The sequence below is a fragment of the Labrus bergylta genome, chromosome 23 (assembly GCF_963930695.1).
Source record: "Labrus bergylta chromosome 23, fLabBer1.1, whole genome shotgun sequence".
In the NCBI taxonomy this organism is placed as follows: Eukaryota; Metazoa; Chordata; class Actinopteri; order Labriformes; family Labridae; genus Labrus; species Labrus bergylta.
This window is the reverse complement of record NC_089217.1, coordinates 1959451-1979998: the sequence shown is the minus strand read 5'-3', so window position 1 is coordinate 1979998 and position 20548 is coordinate 1959451. Positions and strand designations below refer to the sequence as shown.

Genomic DNA, 20548 nt, shown 5'->3' with positions numbered 1-20548 from the left:
GGAAGCTAATTTGCAAATATTTGGATCATAAATATATTATTGTAAGTCACCTGTAAGCCAAACGTTCAATCGTTTTGAGGATATTTTCATAAAAAATATTGGCATTATGTAATCAAACTGGCATTTAAAGGGTAAAATCCTCTAATTGATTGAATGTTTGGTAGTTTTGAGCAGGGCTGAAGTTGTTTGAGAGATTTATGCAGAAACAAATATTAAATCTTTACTATTTTTATAGCAGTTTTTTGTGAATGGACATTGTTTTCCTTAATGACTTAAGAGATAAATAAAACTCCTGCCTGAGGGTTAAGTCATGCTCAGTCTGTAATGGTGTGTTTTGAACATTTTCATAATTGTAAACAGCTGATATTGATTATCAATAAAGTTTTGAAAAACCCCTCACCATCAACAGGAGCTCAGGGGCCTCACGTTTCCGACTTCTGACGTGAAAAACATGACGTGTAACTGTGTTAGATATAAAAACATGTCATCACAAGAGTTAGAGGACAAACCGTCAACAGGTGCTAACTTTAATTCAAATTAAAACACTGTAGATCTTAAATTTATCCAGAAGTTTGTGAAACTTCCAACATTTGATCAACTGTCTAATCTACATAAAAGTTACTCCATCTGAAAGTCTTCCCTTCCGTTTTCGAAGTTACCGTCATTAAAGATGGCGGCCGGAAGTGACATAGGATTCTTAGACGGGAGGCTAAAACAAATGCTGCATTCATAAAGTTGGAAAAATAAAAACAAAAATAAAACAAATGCTGCATTCATAAATCCTGGTTGTATATATTCTCATTATTAGTTTTGATATTTTTAGTGCTTATTTACTTTGTATTTAATATAATATTGTGTTTAAATTTGCTAATATTGTGTGTTTGAATAACCTGCTGCTGTAACGCCACAATTTCCCAGTTTGGGATCAATAAAGTAATTCTATTCTATTCTATAAAGTTGGAAAAACAAAACAAAAATAAAACAAATAAAAGTTTCTAAGTTGGGAAGTCTGACTTCAGCGTGTTCACGTTTAGTTCAGTAAGTCGGTATCCACCGGCTTCATGAGTTCATTATGTCATGAAACATATCAAGTCCTCTACATTTCTACAATGCAGCTTCTAAGGCTGGTTCAATGACTTGTCTATGCAAATAACAAGATAAAGTCAACAAATTCAAATTAAACTTTTTTAATTACATATCTACATTTTAACAGCAGCATAGTCTACACAGTGACTCAGAACTGGTGCTTATTATTCACACCAGACTGGAAACCATGTAGCACCAGTAAGAAAGATCACTCGGTCATTTCAGCGATCTTCTGGCTCTCCAACAGTCCATCAGTCGTGTGCTTTTTCGGCTTTATTACTCCACACCGGCTTGCGTTTTTCTATGAAGGCTCGGATCCCCTCCTGTCCGTCTCTGAGAGCGAGGTTGTCGACCATCACCTTGGAGGCAGTGGCATACGCTGCGTCTCGACCTTGAGCCATTTGTCTTTGGAGGGGGAAAAAAAAGGGATGGGATGACAAATTTGGAGGGAAACGTAGACGTATTAATCATTGTTGATTAAATGTTTTCAAACAAGGCATCCTGATAATCATGGTAAAAGTATGGTATTTTGATTCAATTTGATCAGTCATAAGTTTCTAAATTTGACCGCTTTATTGTACGATATTTGACCTTAATACATTTTGTAAAAATTCAAGGGAACAAATTATACGAGGTTCATTCAACTCCTTCAAATATTACCACCATAGTTTTGATGGTGCTGTTTTCAATGTCTTTGAAAGCCACTAACAGATGGCAATCTTTAAATGGACAGACTTGTTTGTTTGAATGATTAATGTCACTAACGAGTACAAACAATGTTTCACTGAGTCTTTAATACAGTTTCACTGAGTGTTTAATACATCATATTGCTTAAAAGGTGTATTTTTAGGTGTTTCTTCACTTTAAAAATCACGTAAACAACAAAGAAAAGAGGACGAAAGTGGTCCGTCAGTATTCCCACCTTTGGAAAGTGGCCTTGCCGAGAGCGACAACAGGTCGGCTCGCCTGACACACCCGCTGGGCTATGGCCATTGTCTCCTCCTCCAGTCGTTCCTCCGGCACCACCTTACTGACCAGACCGTGCAGCAAAGCATCGTGGGCTGAGATGGGAGTTCCTGTGAACAGCATCTCCATGGCAACCTGGTTAAAAATAATGAAGCCAATGTTCATATCCGACAGGGGCTTGATACTGGATGTTGTCAGCTGTTGTCAATAAAATTAAAAATGTAACTGTGATAAAAAATATAAAAGCTGAAGAACCTAATTATCAAAATGTTTTCCTCGGATTATTCATCTTCTACCTTCCTAGGCACGGCTCTGCCGATGGCCACCGCCGGCGTCGAGCAGAAAAGCCCCACATTGACACCGGGAGTGGCGAAGGTGGACTTCTCTGTCACCACGGCAACATCGCAGCTGGCAACAAGCTGGCAACCAGCCGCTGTTGCAACTCCATTTACCATGGCGATGACTGGAACAGGTATGTCTTGTATCAAAGTCATTACCTGAAACAGAGTAAGAGCCCCTGAGTTCTTTAAATCAGCACCATCATCGATGATTGGTTCAACAAAATATGAGACGCTAATCATGAATACAGTTGAATAAAGTTTTAGTAATTAACATTTTTGTCAGATATTATAAAAACTAACCTCTGCACAGGTGTGAAAGACTTTTGTGTGATACTCTCTGCCCTGAGCTGACGTCAACTCTTTCAGGTCATGTCCAGAGGAGAACACTGGACCTTTGGCTGACACATGAATGTAAAGATTAGATCAGTATTTTTTTTAATTCTCATGGAACACACTCGCAATAAATACCAACCTGATATGACGATAACTCTGAGATCATCACTGTCAACATCGGTTAGGATGTTTTCTCTGAGAGATTCCAGCATTGACAGAGAGAGTGCATTCCTTTTCTTGGGATTGTTTAAGATGATTCTCCTGGAAGAAGAAAGAAACATGCAGAGAAATGTAACAATATGTCACAATATCGATCTCAAAAACTGCATGGCTGCTAAACTGGTCGTGTGTTTGGTAACAATATCATCAATTCCCGCATGTGTGCTGATAATTTGTCCATTTTCTCCCCTCTAGCATCACTTGGTGTCAGCAGCAGCTGGATAGTTTCCAGCAGTAATGAGTTGATATGCAGAACAAAGAGGGACAGGAGGAGGGTTATAGGCAGATGTAAGGATGCCAAATAAATAAATAAATAGAGCATAATAAATAGAGCGCTACCGCAGGTCGTTCATTCCATCTGCAGTCAGACTCTTTAACAGCATCACCACTCATATTATTAATGCTACACACTGTGTGTGTGTTTTAAGTCTTTCCACAAGTGGAAGTGCACATACCTGGTATTATTCTATTATGGTATTTTTTCTGCCTTTATTTAACTGATGTACATATGTTTGATTTTTAACATCTTGTTATTTTTAATATTTATATTCCTGTTTTTTTATTTGAGCTGTTGTAATGAAAAAATTTCCCCCATGGGGGATCAATAAAGTTTATCTTCATCTTTTCTACTTTCTTTCTACTCTCTACTTAATCTTTTCTTTATCTACTTAATACTCAGATAAAGAGGTTTAGAGTTGGAAAAAGTGGTTTTAGGGTTTAGTCACTCTTTAAATATATGTGCCCAGTGATGCAGTCAACTTTCTCCCAAAAGAGGAAACTCAAAAAGTATAAGACTCCCAAAGTGTTCTGATTTTTCACCAGAGAGTTCTAATTGTTGGAGAGTCCCACTATATGTGCCAATGAGCGGCATCCGGGCTTTACTATGACCATGATTTATCGAATCGCGTTTAGTCCTTCCCGGCCTCCGTAGTTGCTCAAAGCGTTGATTTAACCACAGAACACGGACATAACATGTAAGTCGAATTAAAGAAAGTACCTTTATATGTGCAACACAGTTTTTAATTTACCCCTGAACCTTTTTGAATGGTTATTTTGAATCGTTGTTTACCTTATCCCGCTGTTTTGTTGTCTCACCGTTAAAGGTTCCGGGTCAGTCTGAGAGTAAGAACGAGTCCCTGCCAGCGGAGTTTGAGTCCTGCTGAGCTGAAACACTCCCACAGCTCTGCACAGCAAACTTCGAGCCATGTTTACCTTCTCCTGCTTCACCTTCCCTTCCCAACTCTCACTTCCGGGTGCAACGACGTCATGACGTAAGGACGTAAGAATGAATCACATAATTCTAAACGCAAAAGGAAATCTGACATTTCTATATTTATTAGGAACGTTTCTATTGGATTAATCAAATATGCACTTTTAAAAATAAACGTATATATAATTTTATATACTAGGGCAACTTCAGGTGTAATTATATATTACTGTTTAATACTGCAATGTTTTTATATTTAATCCAAATCTTAAAAAGAGTATCTGGAAAAAATAACCAACCCTGCCTTTGAGCTTCACATCAAGGAAGAAATGTTATATTGCCTCTTTTCTTGAATAAATATAATAATACAATCATACTTCAGATTGAAAACTACAAACCAAACCTGACAAGGTCTTTGGTGAAACATCAAACACAGATATTTTCATTTCTTTGAATCCTGGTTCTCCTGCCTTGGCCGTGTTTTTCCTTCAGTCTTGCTTCATCTTGTTTTTGCGGACTGCATCCCTGATCATCAACGCACTGAAGGTCATCTACATTTGGACTACATGGTCACATACTCCCCTTTCTTTTCTTAAGGTGGCAGTTTGACTTGTGTTGTTGTTGTTGTTGTTGTTGTTGTTGTGTTTGTCTCTTCTGTCTGTATTGTAAAATCAAAAATGTTTATAAATAAAAATAAAACACATAAGATATTAAATCTTCACCACCAACATTTCAAAATAAAATAACACATGTATATGAAGTGAGTGTGTTTATTCTCAAACAACACAAATGACACAATAAAGTGAAAAATACACACGTACAGTACGGTGACTTCTCGCCACCAGTTAACTATGAATTGATGAAAATACAAAAATATGTCTCTAAAACATTTAACAGTCAACTAGACGTGGAGGTCCAGTGCTTGTGATTATTGCGTCAATGATTAGCTTTTAGAAAACAAAATGTTTTGGTGTCTGGTGGCTCGATCAGTGCTGAGAAAACGTCCCTAACATTTGAATAAGGAAAAGATAAAACACAATTTATTAGAAAAAAGATCATGAAGTAAAAAGTGCTGGGAGTGAAGACTAGAAAAAGCCGTTAATGAAAGAATGAGTCCCGTTAGAGCAGGAGAAACTACAACACCCACAATCCTCCTTCCCGCCAGGAGGAGCAGGGCAGCCAGCAGGAGGCGGGCCTCATGTCAGGTGACGGCGTTCAGGCTGGCGCCGCCCTCGGTCGAGGTGTAAAACTGGACTTTGGGCGCGAGGAGCCCCGAGTTGTTCCTGCGCAGGCTGCCGCTGCTCGCTCCGCCTTTCCGCATGGAGTTGTTGCGCCTCATGGAGTTACGCTTCCTCAGAGAGTTCTGGTGCGACATCTCGCTCTTCTGCAGCGTCTGGATCAGGATGGACGGCTTCTCGTCCAGCTCTCGGGCGCTGCAGCGAGGCGTCGCTACCTTGAAGAAGAGAAACAGCGGAATATTTAGAGAAGTGGAAGTGTCTCTGAGCAAAGTCAGTGGAACATTTTGACTGGTGAGACAAAGAAACCTCATGAAATGTGTCCTTTACTGGAGTTGTGGAAGTTCAAAGGTCACACACATTCCACTTCATGTTGTGTCCCTACAGAGCTGATCACTTTGTGTCTCTCTCACCTTCACTGTGTTCCCAAACTTGGAGTAATCCACCGAGTAAACGCCCTCCTCCTCGGTCACTATGGGAACGAAGCGGTGACCCCACTGGATCTCCTCAGAGATGTAGGAGGTGCGAGCCTGCGTCGTGATCCCCGTCGTCTCCACGACCCCCTCCAGGATGACGATGACCTCCAGGTCGCTGCACTGCATCTCCATGGCGGACAGGTCGTACAGCGGGCTGCCGGCGGGACGGACAGAATGAAGACGTCATTGGAGTGTACACTGAGATGTATGGGTTAGAAATGTGATACTCACCACTTCCTTCTTACTTTAACGTAGGCACAAAGGACAAACAGACACGCTGACGTGATTGGTCAGTTTATCAACATTTTTGGTGTAAAAATGTCACTTTAAGTCGTAGCTTATAGGAGAGGTTTAAGAAGGGACAGAAAAGGAGACGGCATGTGAACAGTTTCTCCTCCTTTTTCTGGTTTTCTGCTCAAAAGATGCAGCTGTACATTTCCACCAGGACAGGTGCATGATGGGAAACAAATCTCATAAGGAATCTAGTTGTAGTCTTACAGAGAGTGACCCTGCAAGTCTTTTAAAAATCAGATTCTGTGACTACAAACTCTGTGAGGTGCTGACATGTTGTCTTCAGACGTTCATCTATTAAAGGCTTTATATGCGGGTTTTTTTGATCCAGCAGATGTCGCCCTTGAGCTCCAGCATGAAACCAAAACAACTGGCGCTGCATTGTTGTGTTAGCATGCTAATGCTAGCGATCTTTATTATGCTGGTATCTTCACACTGCATGTAAATTTACCTGAAATGAGCGTGATCTAGAAACACAGTTAAGCAGTGAGTACAGTATGTTATTCTTCTTTTCTCTAGTCCCTCAATTAAACAACTTTTATACACGAGGGGAGGAGTCAGCCGGCCGTCCTGGCGATGTAAACAAAGTGAAGATAGGACTCTGAAAACTCTGAAAACATCACAGACAGTGGGACTCGGGTGTTACACCCATTGTAGACAGTCATGACTCACAGAGTTATTTTCAGAGGAGATACTTGATTTATATATTTAGGTGTGAACAATCACATATAAAGACTCTAAAATATATTTTTTTAAATCTTTATTTGACCCCTTCAGTCAAGAAATGTTTGCTCCTTTGTCAAAGTTTAAAGTTTGTTCAGCGATCATCTAAATGCTTCATTTATTCTGGATCAACATCACAGATCTGGTCGTTGTTCCTGACACACTGTACCTGTTCTTGTCGATGATGTGACAGATGATGAGCGGGGCGAGGAGGAACAGGCTGTTACTGGCGGCGGCGCTCTCCGTCTGGACGTCGATCTGATGGATGGGGATCACCTCGCCCTCAGGCGTGGTCGTCTTCCTCACCACCTGAAGATAAAGTGTGTTCAGAATTTATTTGGAGAGAGGACAAGAGGAATACCAAACGATCAGGAGAAGAGAATCTGGAGTTTAACAAAAGAGAGAGAGAGCATCGAGGTCGTGTAAACACCTGGAGTCGGACGGTCGCTCCTATGATCATGCTCTTCCTGAGATCTCCGATACGGATCATGAAACACAGGCTGTTGTTTCTGACGGCGATGACGGCGTGACGGCTGAAGATCAGCGTCTCTGCTCGGCGGTTCGACTGAGCCGTCTTCATGAAGATGCAACCTGAGGAGAGGACGCAAAAGGTAAAGTCAATCCAGGAGGGGGCGCCACCTTCAACCCGATCAGGCGGACTGCTCGTGGGAATTCTTGGCTTGATTGATACTTTGGTCGGATGTCGGCCATGAGACTTCAGGGGCGTCGATTCCTGATTGTACCTGTAGACAAACTGGTAGGGCGGCGTCTGAAATCACCATGGCAACAGCATAAACGCTTGTCCCTTCTAGTTTGGGGTAAACTGTTTCAAGCCTCACCCAGCATGACGGCGTTGATGATGAGCCCGGCGATGTTCTGCATGATGAGGACGGTGATGGCGGTCGGACACTGCTCCGTTATCATCCGCCCCCCGAAGCCGATGGTCACCTGAACCTCGATGGAGAACAGGAAGGCCGAAGTGAACGACCTGAAGAGAGAGAGAGAGAGAGAGAGAGAGAGAGAGAGAGAGAGAGAGAGAGAGAGGGAGATTAGAGACTGGACATTAGCCATGGCCCTCCTCTCCTGCGCCCAAACGGACAAACACATCATTCAAGACAATTCCACAGCAGGCAATTTATATCAACATGCAGAAAAACATGTCATCCAACCCGGCCCCTGATCGACTGGCTGGTCGACCCCGCACATGGGCCCCAGTTGTACTGTCGGTAGTTACACCATTGCTTGTACACATGCACACAAAAATCATATCCAACTTCTTATTGTTGCTTTTTAAGTCAAATATGTTTGTTTTTTACATCTTTTATCCACCAATCAGATCTCCCCGTGTCTCTAGTGGAATTATTATTTGGCCAAACGGTAAACATATTGAGTAAAAGTCCTGAAGTACACTTACAAATTAATATGGAGTCTCTAGAGTATTTTTTTAATTTTTTTTTTACTGAATTTACTTTCAACTGTTGATGAGAGACAAAAATATGAAACCTGAAGAAGAGGTGGCTGCCGAAAAAAGGTGAGATAGAGGAAGCAAGGATGGAAGGAAATAAGGAAGGAGCAAGAGGGAGGTGCCAAACTTTCCCTTCTGCCCCTGAAAACTTTACTTTATTTCCCCTGATACTGTGTGGGGCAAAACTTCTCCTGACTTCCTGTCATGAATAATATCTGTCTCTCCCTCTCCTCCTCTTCCTCTGTGGAATTAAAAAATGGAGGAAATGCAAAAAAAACAGATGAAGAAGAGAAGGGAGTTTCGATGGATAAAAATAAAGAATAAAAGTCTGATAAAAACATTTAAAGAAGCTAAAGTGCACTCTTTAATGTCCTTGGTGATAACTTTGTTCTCAGAGTTTCTTACTTGACGTCGGTGACGCAGTAGGCTCCGGTCTGCCCCTCCGGGTTCAGGTCTCCGTGCGCAAACGCCACCAGCCACCAGCTCATGCCGAAGAGCAGCCAGCTGCTGACGAAGGTGGTGGTGAAGATGACCAGCGTGAAGCGCCACTTCATGTCCACCAGCGTGGTGAACACGTCCTGCAGGAAGCGGCCCTGCTCCCGGATGTTCTTGTGCGCCAGGTTGCACGAGCCGTTCTTGGCGATGAAGCGCGCCTTGTTCACGCGGTCTCTGAACACCGGTTTTCGGGGCAGCCGGGAGGCCAGCCCCGGCAGACCGAACTCCTCCGGGATGATGCTTTTCCTCGCCAACATTTTCTGATCTTGATCGTGAAGAAATTAAGAAATAAAAGCGGTGAAGGTTGTTTTTGTCATCCGCGTTCAGAGCGTCTTTACGCGCGGATCCAACATGTCCACCTGCAGGAAACTCTTCTCCTTCTGAGGCTGCTCCGCTCAGCTGCTCCTCTGAGGGCAGGGACGGGCTCCTCTCCTCTCCTCTCTCTGCTTGTTGACGTAGTCCAGCTCCCAGACTCCAGACCCGCTCAAACCAGGGTGCTGCTGCTTTCACGGACACCTCAGGGACCGCAGGAAAGCGCAATTTTTCGACTTTTAACACTTATTGGAAACAATTTAAATCCCTCAAATGCCTCACAAACTTTAAGTTAAGCCCAAAATTTCAAAACTTACAAGTTTAATCTTTGATTAATCGCCTTAAACGACCAACTTTACATTTCTAGTTCCTAAAAAGTTCCACATTTATCTGAGTTTATGAGTTTGAAGCTGCACAGATTTGGAGATCTTATTCTCAGGTGAACAAGGGGCGATAATAAAAGTCTGACACAGATTTCATCACATTTTTTCAGCATCATCTGTTACAAAACAATGCTGTCTTTTTCTATGATACTTCATAGCAGAATAGTGAATAGTGGTTCTCAGCTGCTGTAGCCTCAGAACCCACCATCACCTCCTCAACGTGAAATCATGACCCAAAATATCTGAATGTTTTCAACCACTCATGAAAAAGATGAAAGTTTGGAGCTCATATGGAACAAAATGAGAAAGAACGACAAAGACAGAACAAAACAGACATGTTTTAAAACCACGTCATAGACTTTTTGCAACATTTTGTTTTTTTCAGGAGACCCACTGAAAATGGCTCTGCGACCCCCTTTTGGGTCCTGACCCACCAGTTGAGAATCGCTGCTTTGTAGGCTGTTTGGTTGAATAACGTGTTACACTGCAAACTATGATCTGTACTGTGATATATAGGACTGTGTATAAGACTGTTTTAGGTGAATAAATAAATAGAAATGAACAGATTTTTTTTATTGAGTTGAAGTTGCTTTAAAGTACAACACACACTTACCTGTTTCCATTGTGGAGCAAACTGACAAACAACTGAAAACTGAATTCATGTTTCAAACACAACATGGCTCTTTTTCATCTTTAATCTTTTGTGCACCAAAATAAATGTGTTTAAGTCTGTGGTTCCCAAAGTGGGGGCTCGGGACCCCCCAGGGGGTCATGAGATACTGAGAGGAGGGTCCTGAGATTCCTTCCAAAAACATTATTGGAGGCTGCAATGAAACAAGAAAGGCTTGTTTCCTTTTAAATAAGACTTTCTCTTTCCTGCAGCTCAACAAGTCTCCACATTGCTTTCAAAGTGAAGTATCTATACATGTTAGACTTCACCACCAGGGGGCGCCATTTAGTTTGGTTTGGTTACTTAGCCAAACCTGGGGGAAAAAAAAAACCCCTCACATCACTCAAAAGCATTTTATTATCATTTCAAGTGTAAAAAAAAACGAGGCACACATAATATCACTCTGATATAGATGCTTATAAATTCTTGGATATACAGAATGTACATGACATACATTTAAAAATGTTGAAATCGACCTTAATGAGCCGGTGCTCGTACAAAGGATGTGTGGTGTTTAAGATGCTTTATTAACAGTCAGACGGGCATTCGTCAGAGAAGAAGGAAAATGTCAGTGTGGCTTTTTTAACATGCAAAAAAAAGATATGAATATGTTCGTTCAGGTCAATAAGTTAACAAGTGAGACACATGGGGGGGAAACAAAATCTGCTTTCATCAAAACTGAAGACAGAGAAGAAAAGTAACAGATCATGTTTTTCATCGATGTAGTCAAATAAAGAAATTAAAGGTGGAGGCAGTCGCATTTTTTTCGTTGCAGCTTGGGAACCCAACGTTCAAACTTGACCCCTCCTCCTGGACTCATCGCCCCCCACACAAGCTCACACTCACTGCAATGGACCCAACGTGGCAACTCGTTGAGATGAAACATACTCGACTACAATGTTTAAAAATTAAAAAAAAAAAAAAAAAACAGAATCTATTTGGCATTCAGTCTGTACAGTACAAAGTCATTTAAAAAAAATCTCATTAAAAGCATTCAAAGAGTAGAAATAAGGATATCTGAAGACGAGAATACAAAAAAGGGACAAAAGCACCGCTTCCAGAGAGACTTCAGAAAAGGTCGAGTCTCGACTTGTTTGGTGTGTCGAGTTGAGTCGAGAGTAAAAACGAGGATAAAACATTAGCGGTGCTCATGTTGTTGTTTAGTGAAGCTCACTGACTTGAGTCATCTTCACCACTGAAACCAGGAGTAGATTTGATTAAAATATTGTAAGTCTCCAGGTTTAATCAATTTGTTAGCTGCTAAATGCTAATGATGTTGCTAACTTGGCCAACTTGAATTGCTTGAGCATACACCTGTCTGCTTGATTGTTTTTTCTCCTGTGAAGCACTCTGTGTTTCTTTCTGTATGAAATGATAAATTCATCTTCTTCTTCTTCTTCTTCTTCTAACTTGTCTCTTGGGCTAGATTCAACACACGATTTAAGATTAGAGCTGTAAATCAAACTCTGTCCGCTCTGTAATTTGAAGACTTTTAAAACCGCTCCGAGTCCTCTTGAAGCGTCTCTGGAGATAACGCGAGCTAATTTCCGGGCTTATTGTCCCGAGGATTATAAGTTCAGCAAAGCATGACTGCAGACAGACAGCGGGTTCAGCAGCTTCAGCACCGACACCCTACAGTGTTTGCACTAGTGGAGGATAGAAATAGAACTGATAGAACAGACAGCGCTGGAGGAACACTGACGACTCGTTTTCAAGGTTTGCTAAGTTTGCTAAGTGTTTCAGTCCAGATGTGAGAATGTAGACGATGTTGATGTCCCACGTTAGGCCAGTTCAGGAGGAGAATCGTCATAAAAAAATCCTAAATTTAAATTTGGGATAAGAGACGTCTTCTGACATCATGTGACTGCAGCCTCACACAGTTTGAAATCAGCGAGGACAGTTTGGTTTAATGGACACTAAAAAAAAAAAGAAGGTTCCATGAAACTACAGCAGCGGTGTCATTTCTATCAGTAAAACTTCTAATTCAGAACTTAACAAAGAAAATGTGACTACACCAAAAAAAACAAATTAAACAGTTGCATCAACTTGACATGTTCTTGGTATTTTTCTAAGTGGGACTTGGGTTTTAACTGATTGTCCCCTCTCGACTTCTTCTCTCAAAGAGCGGACGTTAAGTCTGAGGCTGTTTCCAAATCCGCCTACTTCACTGGTAGTACGAACTGATTCGGCCAAAATGCAGTATGCGACAAATGCAAGATCCACAGTTTGACAAAGATACCCGAATGTGGTACTGATTCAGTCAAAATCTACAGTATCCATCAGACCAGTCTTTCTCCCACAATGCAAAGCGTCAGGTCAGTAAAATAATCACAATCAGACCAAACCACACAAAGACACCACCAGTTATCACATTTTAGCTCTTCTCCAGACTCTAGGTGGCTAAACTGCTGCTTATTGCAATGTCTAGTTTTGTAGTCAAGCCCTTGTTTTGACCCTGTTCAGAATTGACCAGGCAGATGCAACTTGTGTCTAAGTCCGCTCTGAAGCCTGGTCTAAACAAATACAGACTTTGCAGTGCAGACCAGACTGGACAAAGACCAGCTGGAGCAACACAAAGCTAGCATTACTTCAACAAGCGTTTCCCTTCTTCCCCTATTATTGTATGATACAAGTGCTTCCAAGTGATAATACTCATACGGGTTGTGCATAGGTTTAAAATGTGAAATATAAGAAACATTTTTAACAAAATAATTAAAGAGTTTTACATTTCTATTGATGTGAAAAGTTCCCAATACTGGACGTATCGAGGTCAGTGATCTGATATGGTATTTAAATGTTTTAACTTGTTGAAAAACTCCATATATGTATTATTTCCAATATGTAAAAAAATGGATTAAATGATGAGATTTAGGAATTAAATCATGTGTACAGGAAATTATAAAAAAAAAATAAAAGGGAGCATTTAATTGCCCGACTGAAAGATTCAAGTACAACACTTCAGAAATATCAACAGATGATCGACGGAGGTTCTGGATCAGATTTCCCTTCAACTGAAGACAACGAGAAGCTTCTCTGTGTATTATTGGCTTCACCGGAGTGCTGAAAAGTCACAGATCTCTTCTCCCGTCATTATGAAAAAAACAGAAGCGATAAAAGAAACAACTGATCAGTCTGTCAGTTGTTGTCGGCGTGCCGCCTGACTGACCGAGTCGTCTACATGTCGGCCTTTACGAATGAAGCGAACATCCCGCCCTCCTGCTCCAACAGAGTCTCGGGTTTGTCATACTCCAAAATGTTCCCCCGCTTCATCACAATGACCAGATCGTGTGTGAGGATGGTGTGGACACGGTGCTGGACAAACAGAAATAATGACAGTTAGATTCTCTCAAAATGAATGAACGCACACATTAATGATCGTATGACCCCGCCTTCAACTCCTGAAGCATTGTGGGTGGATTAGTTGGGAGGTTTCAGAATTCATTTCCTTTAAATAGTTCCCAAGCAAACATCAAATTATCAAACTTCATCCAATTCTTAGACGGTGCTTCCAATAAAAAATGTTCTATCATTGAGCCACCGTCCGTCTTTATGCAGATGATACTGTGCTCTCTGTTTGAGCTAACTCCTGGATTGAGGCTTCATTTGAACCCAGTCGGATCAGAATCATCTGCTCAGAATGTGCTTCAATTCAACAGAGACAAACAAAACATTGATCCTGAGTTAAGGATTCAGATACATCAAGATCTTAAATGAGGTATAACTCGTTGATATTGGACGATGGTGTTTCAAAAGCGACTGACACTAAAAGCAAAGCTCTTAATTAGGGCTGGGCACGTTAACGCGTTATTTTCGCGTTAACTCATTTATTAATTATCGCCGGCAATTATTTGATCTTGCATTAAAGAGCCCATATTATACCCTTTTTGGGGTTCGTATATTTAATCTATGTACCTACTTTTGTACGTTCACAATAGCTAAAGTCTGAAAAAAGTGTCTGTTTTAATGTACTGCTCCTCCTTGCTCCCTCTCCGCTCTGAGTCCGTCAGCTACGCTCTGCTGAGCCCACACTGTTAGACCCCACATGGGCCAAGTCTGCTCTGATTGGTCTGCCGATCCGCTCTGTCCTTATTGGTCAGTTGCTCAGCACGGTTCTTGGAAATGTCCCGCCTCTTTTACCATATTGGGAATGCAGCCACTGGCGCCGTCTGAGGGGAGCATAAACATTAGCATCTTAGCACTACTGTGCTACCGCAGGCTACGGCATATCGTGGGCGTGCTACAGAAGTTAACGGGCGTGCAACATGAGCTGCTGGGCTTGCCACAACGAGCCAATGGGCTTAGATCAGTGATATCACACTGACAAAGACGTCGGACTGACAAATTTTTATCGAGGGGGGCTAGAACCGAGCGTTACATGCGGCTAATGCTACAGCTAACAGGAGGAGGTAGGAGAAGCCACGTTTCCGCGGACTTTGAATTTTTGCAAATAGATGTGCCTAAACATGCACAGGACACTTGGAAAACACACTAAGGAGCATATAAAACCAGAAAAAGCATAATATGGGACCTTTAATGCAGTTTTTATTATTTATTTTCTTATTGTAAAAGTCTGTTGCTCACTGGCTTTTATTTTATAAAATTCCATCGTGAGCGAGCCTAGTATGTTGCTTACTGCTGCGCATGTCTGCTGCGGCGCTCACAGGAAAGAGGAAACAGTGTTGCCAACTTGACGACTTTCTCGCTAAATCTAGCGACTTTCCAAACCCCCTTGGCGACTTTTTTGTCAACAGCTACTAGCGACAAATCTAGCGACTTTTTCTGGTGTTATTGGAGACTAACGTGAAAGCACGTATTGCTCTGCAGTTACTGTCCTCAACGAGCAGCGGGTGCTGCCGTTAGCCCCTCCCCCTTCCAAAAGCACTCACAGGCTGTCTAGCCTCGCACAGCGGACCCAGCTGCAGTCAGAGAGCGGAGAGGAGACCCACACCACTCTGCGTCCAGACTGCAACCAATGCAATAAGCTTTATTTTTGTATTTATTTGCTTTGATTACATTGTTTAAGTTGAGAAGTACATTTACAATAAAAGTGCGCTATACACTACTTTTGAATTCATTATTGGATTTTGCATATAACAATGCGATTAATCGTGATTAATCACAAGAACTCATGCGATTAAAACTTTTAATCGTTGCCCAGCCCTACTCTTAATTAATCAGCTTGTGTCTTGTTGTGTTTACATGTAAATTCTAATCTGTTGACCAGATGGGAGAATACCATACACCACGATACTACTAGGAAATAATAAGAGATGCCACTACTGAATCAGCTGGCAATATCACATGCAACATTTTCTCATGCAAATTTGGATTCTTTATATCAAAATTACTTTTGTACATCTCGATCAAAACCTCACTCTTCTTACATTGCTTCTGGTTAGACAGAGAATATGCCAAAATACCATAAAAACCTGTTTAAAGGACCTTTACCTCATGGGCACACTATTTATAAAGGTCTGTGTTAGGAAGTTGGAACCTTAATATGAAGCACTACAACTGGAATAAAGTCATTTGAGGACTAGATGCTGTCCAGATCAAGGACTCAAGGATCAAGGAGGAATTATCTATTCACCTCTATGCAGATGATGTTGTCCTTTCCCTTTCTGGCAAACTGTGACTTGACGCTAAATCTGACACTGCTGTGATGAAAATAAGCAGCTAAAAGGTCGGTTCCATTTGTCAGGAAATGTGAGTTGGAGGGTGATAAGCATTTGTCATAATTTTGCATGCTCTAACTAAATACATAGTATGTTTTTAGGTCTTAAAAATCAGACAAATAAGGTTTGTACCAAACTGCACTGCATGGTACAAAAAATATCTTCTAATCGGCATGCAGTAGTTTTTATTTTATACCAACCAGGCTGTCAGAGGCAGTAAGTCTTCAGCAGACCCAGACTCAGCCAGGAAAAGTAAGATGAAGTAGAGAGAAGTGGGAAAAGAAATGAGGGAAAGTCAGGAAAAGGGAAAAACAGAAGGGAGATGGGCAAAGTGGTCTGTGCTGATCCCGGGTCTACTTGTGAGTCCTCACTAACACATGGAAGAGGCTATCCTCCTGTGCTAGCAGGTTCGGACCCGAGTCACTTTCCACCAAGATCCCAGAGGAGAAGACCAACACCTGCTCGGCCTCCAAGATGGAGGACACACGATGCTGGCGACGAGATGTTAGAAACAGGAGGAATATGGGAGGAAAGGAAAGTTTGAACAGGAGACGATGATGGAAAACACCAGGAAAGAAAGTAAAGAGAGGACAAGACAGTATCACAGAGAGACAAAGTCAGAAAAGGAGAATCAGATAAGTGAAAGAAACAGCTAGGAGGTCTGATTTCACATTAAAGACACTATTTGGAATACTACGTTTATAAGTATGGGAGAGCAGTCGGTTTCCAAAGGGGAAACTTGAAGGAAAGGATAATAGATGAAAGAAAGAGCCAGATATCTGCATCTATCAGTGCCCTTCAGCTACATGCAGGACAGGATTTAGTTTCTCATCTGGTTAAAATAAACATAGCTGCTTGCTTGTTTTTTTAAAACAGCTAAATCGACAGACAGAAGAAGAAGACTTACGGCGATCGTGACGACTGTTCTGTCCGCAAATGCAGTCATCACAACTTTTTGTAAGATGTTCTCCTGCAGGTGAAAACAAACAAAGAAATGAAAAGCGTCAAAAGCATGGTGCTGCAACGCTCAGCAGGTCAGTACTGCATGGGAATGAGTCAGGATGTGATAATAAAACTAGACTTAATGGAGCAATATGCAATAACATCAGGACCCGTTCATTAAGAATCTTTCACAAGTCATAATTTGATAAACCCACCGTGGCCATGTCTATCGACGCCGTGGCCTCGTCCATGATGAGGACGCTGCTTTTTCTGACAAAGGCTCGAGCCAGACAGAAGAGCTGCCTCTGACCCACGCTGAAGTTTTCTCCTCCTTCTGTCACCACCGCGTCTGAACGGACAAAAAATCAAACAGAGACATTAAAAAACATGCAACTTTTAATGGAAATAAAAACCAAACCTATCTGTAGCTGAAAACATGGTGAATACCGAGTCCTCCAGGCAGAGCTTTCACCATGTTCTTCAACTGAGCGATCTCTAGCGCCTCCCAGAGTCGATCGTCGGTGCACGTCCTCTCTGGATCCAGATTGAACCTGAAACAAGAGGACTCAGTGTTCACACTGAGATCATACTTCATACGGCTTCTCAAGGAAGAATTCACCCACGGTGAGAAGGCAGACTCAGAGGGCAGAACAAACACCTAGCTATGGGCGTGTCCTCCACCTGGGGGAGGGGCTACTGCCCTTTGTGATGTCATGAAGGGAAAATCTCCATACGGCCTGTTTGAGCACACATTTTCTGAAAAGTGGAGCAGGCAGAAGACGGAGAGGATGGACTTTTCTCATCATTGGAGGGTTTTTAGACGGACTAGAGACACATGTTAGAGTTAGAGAACCATGGTGAAGTGTATTTTGCAATTAGCATGCTAATTAGTAGCTAGTTAATGGTGAATATTGTGACCTTCATTTGAAGTGTGAATCACTAAAATGCTTGTTTATCGACATCAACATTGAGCTCCTCAGTCCTTGCCTCCCTCGTGAGATTTTGAGGAATAATAGCCTGTTGTGACACATTTTCTTGATAGCATTACTGAAACAGTGTGTGTGTGTGTGTGTGTGTGTGTGTGTGTGTGTGTGTGTTGGGAGTGTTTGTGAGTCAAACTGTGTTATAATAGAAGAGAAACATCTAAGATAACAGTGTAAAACAGTTACTGTCGACCATTCGCCTCAGGCTGACGTTTGCATAAACACGAGCCGGTGTAAAATGCCAAGACACACACACACACACACACACACACACACACACACACACACACACACACACACACACACACACACACACACACACACACACACACACACACACACACACACACACACACACACACACACACACACACACACACACACACACACACACACACTATTTGTCTGTCTCTCTCTCTCTCTCTCTCTCTCTCACACACATTATCTGGAACGGCGTATCTGTCCAAACAAATAGCACATGCCCTTTGTCTTTTATAACAAACCCCGAGTCACTGTCTCTTCTTTGTAACACAAACACGCAGAGGTTGTGTGAGTGAGTGTGTGACAGAGACACAAAACGACCTCCACACTTTGTGACGTCTGTGATCCAAGTCAGTTTAGGTCCCAGCCAGAGTTCCCACTGAGTCTTCAACCACTAACCCCACAGCTGGGACTCTGTGTGTGTTTGTGTGTGTGTGTGTGTCGTCATGTGATGAGTGTGTCTCAGGACAGATTCAGTTGGATTTATTTATTCTCTTGTTGCTGCAGTTCTTGACAGTGTGTTGTTTCGGGAGCTGTGTGTCCAAACTGTCTTGTTTCTTTTCGTGTTTTTATTTTATTTTCTATTTCATTTTATTTTATTTTATTTTTATTTTATTATTTGTTTCTTTATTTTTTATTATTATTATTATTTTTTTTTTTTTTGGGTCAAATGTCTTAACAAAAAGAAAAAAAGTTAATGCACACTGTAAGCTGTTTTTAAAGTTGAACTTAAATAAAAACTTTAAATGAAAAAAAACTTGAGTCCAATTCTACTCGGTTCCTTTGCAGCTTACAGCCATAAAAAAAAAAAACTGTCATGATGCTAATTCAGTTGAAATTACGATCTGCAACAAAGCTAGTTTATGCAGACAGACAAAAAAAGTCCTCATGGTGTTTAGTGGATAGTTCCTCTTCAAAAGTCCCCAGAATTGTTTGGTTTGAACACCTAATGACCCACAGGAACCATGTAGTTCCTTGAAGAGAAAAAACCTTTGGTCAAAGAGGGTCTTTGTGTGTTTCTGTACCTGATAGATCCGCTAAATAACACGGGATCCTGGAGGATGATGGAGAGTCTGGACCGGGAGCGTCTGCAGAGGAAGCTTGCAGATGTCGATCCCATCGATGATGATCTTTCCTGCAAATTAAAAAACATCTCCAAATTAAATCACACACATAGAGAGAGAGAGAGAGTCAGCCTGCCTGGGCCTGGGTCCTGGTGGGAAACAACCCTTTTAAACACCGCTAATTCAGAAAAGGGGAGATTGTGGAAAATTCAGAATATGTTCATCCTGAAATGAGGGAAACTCTGGATTTTTTGGGGTACCTCAAGGCCGATCCAGAATGAGAGGTAAAATTAAGCTTTCAGTCTGTTACTATGGTAACCTAAGCTCTGAGTCAGTTACTATGGTAACTGAGTCTGTGAACCTAACCTGGTCAGAAGCATTTTCTTCAATGAACCAAATGTCTCCTCCCTCTTACAGAAAACATTATAAATATTGTTTGTGGTGATGAAATAAAGAAAGTCCTGCTCCGCTCAGCTCCGCTCTGCACGGCTCTGGTTTTATTTCACTGCTTTATAAGGAAACGCTGCTGACACACTTTTTAATTTACTGTTAAATCAAGTGTCTGCACAGCTGTGTGTACGCTTGTGTGTGTGTGTGTGTGTGTGTGTATGGAAAAAGTGACTGTGTAATCTCATCTCTGTTCCACTAATCTGTCTGGGAGCCGTCTGACTGAAAACAGAATGATACCATTACGCTTTTAAACTGCGATAAATAAAAGAAAGACAGTTTTACAGACTCTGCCGTCTCTGAAGGAAGAAGAGTCACAGACTGGGACCGAGAGTACACTTCAGGTCCTCGTGTGGGGAATTAAAAAAGTAAACTTAACCACCCACGGAGGAGGAGGAGGAAGAAGAGGAGATTCAGCTTCTCACTCAGAGACCTGAACGAGTGTTTGAGATGTAAAAGGCTCGCAGTAGAATAAATATCTCCCTCACATAAATACAGCGAGCTTTCAAAGAGAGTGGACGTCTGAGGTCACACAGGAGTTTTCCTAAAGGTAATCAAAGTGACTGATTCACTGAGCCCACCTCCATCGTCTGAAACCAGGTTGAGATGTTTTGTCACAGTGAGTCAGGCGGACTAAGAGGGACTGGATTTACAGTTGGTTTACGACCCCCACTTTGCAGACGGGCCGTAAACCAAAAGGGGGTGATTAAGCTTTAAATTAAACAGACTTCATGAACCCGACATGAAGAGTGTGAGCATCTTTATACCCAAATATCAAACTTCACCTGTTTTATCCAACTGGTGCTATTTTATTCAGAAGAATTTTAAGAACCTTAAAAGAGAGAGGGAAGAGAGAGTGAGAGAGAGAGAGAGACAGAGAGTGACAGAGAGAGAGAGAGACAGAGAGTGAGAGAGAGAGAGAGAGAGACAGAGAGACAGAGAGAGAGAGAGAGAGACAGAGAGTGAGAGAGAGA

The 20548-nt window shown here is 41.7% G+C and overlaps 3 protein-coding genes across 3 annotated transcripts in view; all 3 read right to left on the bottom strand.

Annotated features, from left to right (window-relative positions):
* Window positions 1-1171: 1171 nt before the first annotated feature.
* echdc3 (enoyl CoA hydratase domain containing 3) lies at window positions 1172-4201 on the bottom strand. Its single transcript, XM_020660062.3, has 6 exons — window positions 4015-4201; window positions 2866-2987; window positions 2694-2791; window positions 2349-2549; window positions 2009-2187; window positions 1172-1491 (listed from the first exon to the last, which is right to left on the bottom strand). Exons 1-6 carry the CDS (start codon window positions 4149-4151, stop codon window positions 1338-1340), a joined length of 891 nt encoding a protein of 296 aa, XP_020515718.3. The 5' UTR covers window positions 4152-4201; the 3' UTR covers window positions 1172-1337.
* A 705-nt stretch (window positions 4202-4906) lies between these two features.
* On the bottom strand, window positions 4907-9521 carry kcnj8 (potassium inwardly rectifying channel subfamily J member 8). Its single transcript, XM_020660061.3, has 6 exons — window positions 8748-9521; window positions 7717-7865; window positions 7308-7468; window positions 7047-7186; window positions 5801-6017; window positions 4907-5605 (listed from the first exon to the last, which is right to left on the bottom strand). The coding sequence occupies exons 1-6, from the start codon at window positions 9092-9094 to the stop codon at window positions 5354-5356; spliced, it is 1266 nt and encodes a 421-aa protein (XP_020515717.1). The 5' UTR covers window positions 9095-9521; the 3' UTR covers window positions 4907-5353.
* Window positions 9522-10541: 1020 nt separating this feature from the next.
* Window positions 10542-20548, bottom strand: part of LOC109976325 (ATP-binding cassette sub-family C member 9-like) — a 40676-nt gene continuing 30669 nt past the window's right edge. The window contains 7 exon segments of the mRNA XM_065951363.1: window positions 10542-13514; window positions 16785-16847; window positions 17035-17168; window positions 17267-17370; window positions 19089-19144; window positions 19146-19198; window positions 19864-19873. Of these exon segments, the coding sequence (XP_065807435.1) occupies window positions 13377-13514; window positions 16785-16847; window positions 17035-17168; window positions 17267-17370; window positions 19089-19144; window positions 19146-19198; window positions 19864-19873 (558 nt within the window). The 3' untranslated portion in view covers window positions 10542-13376.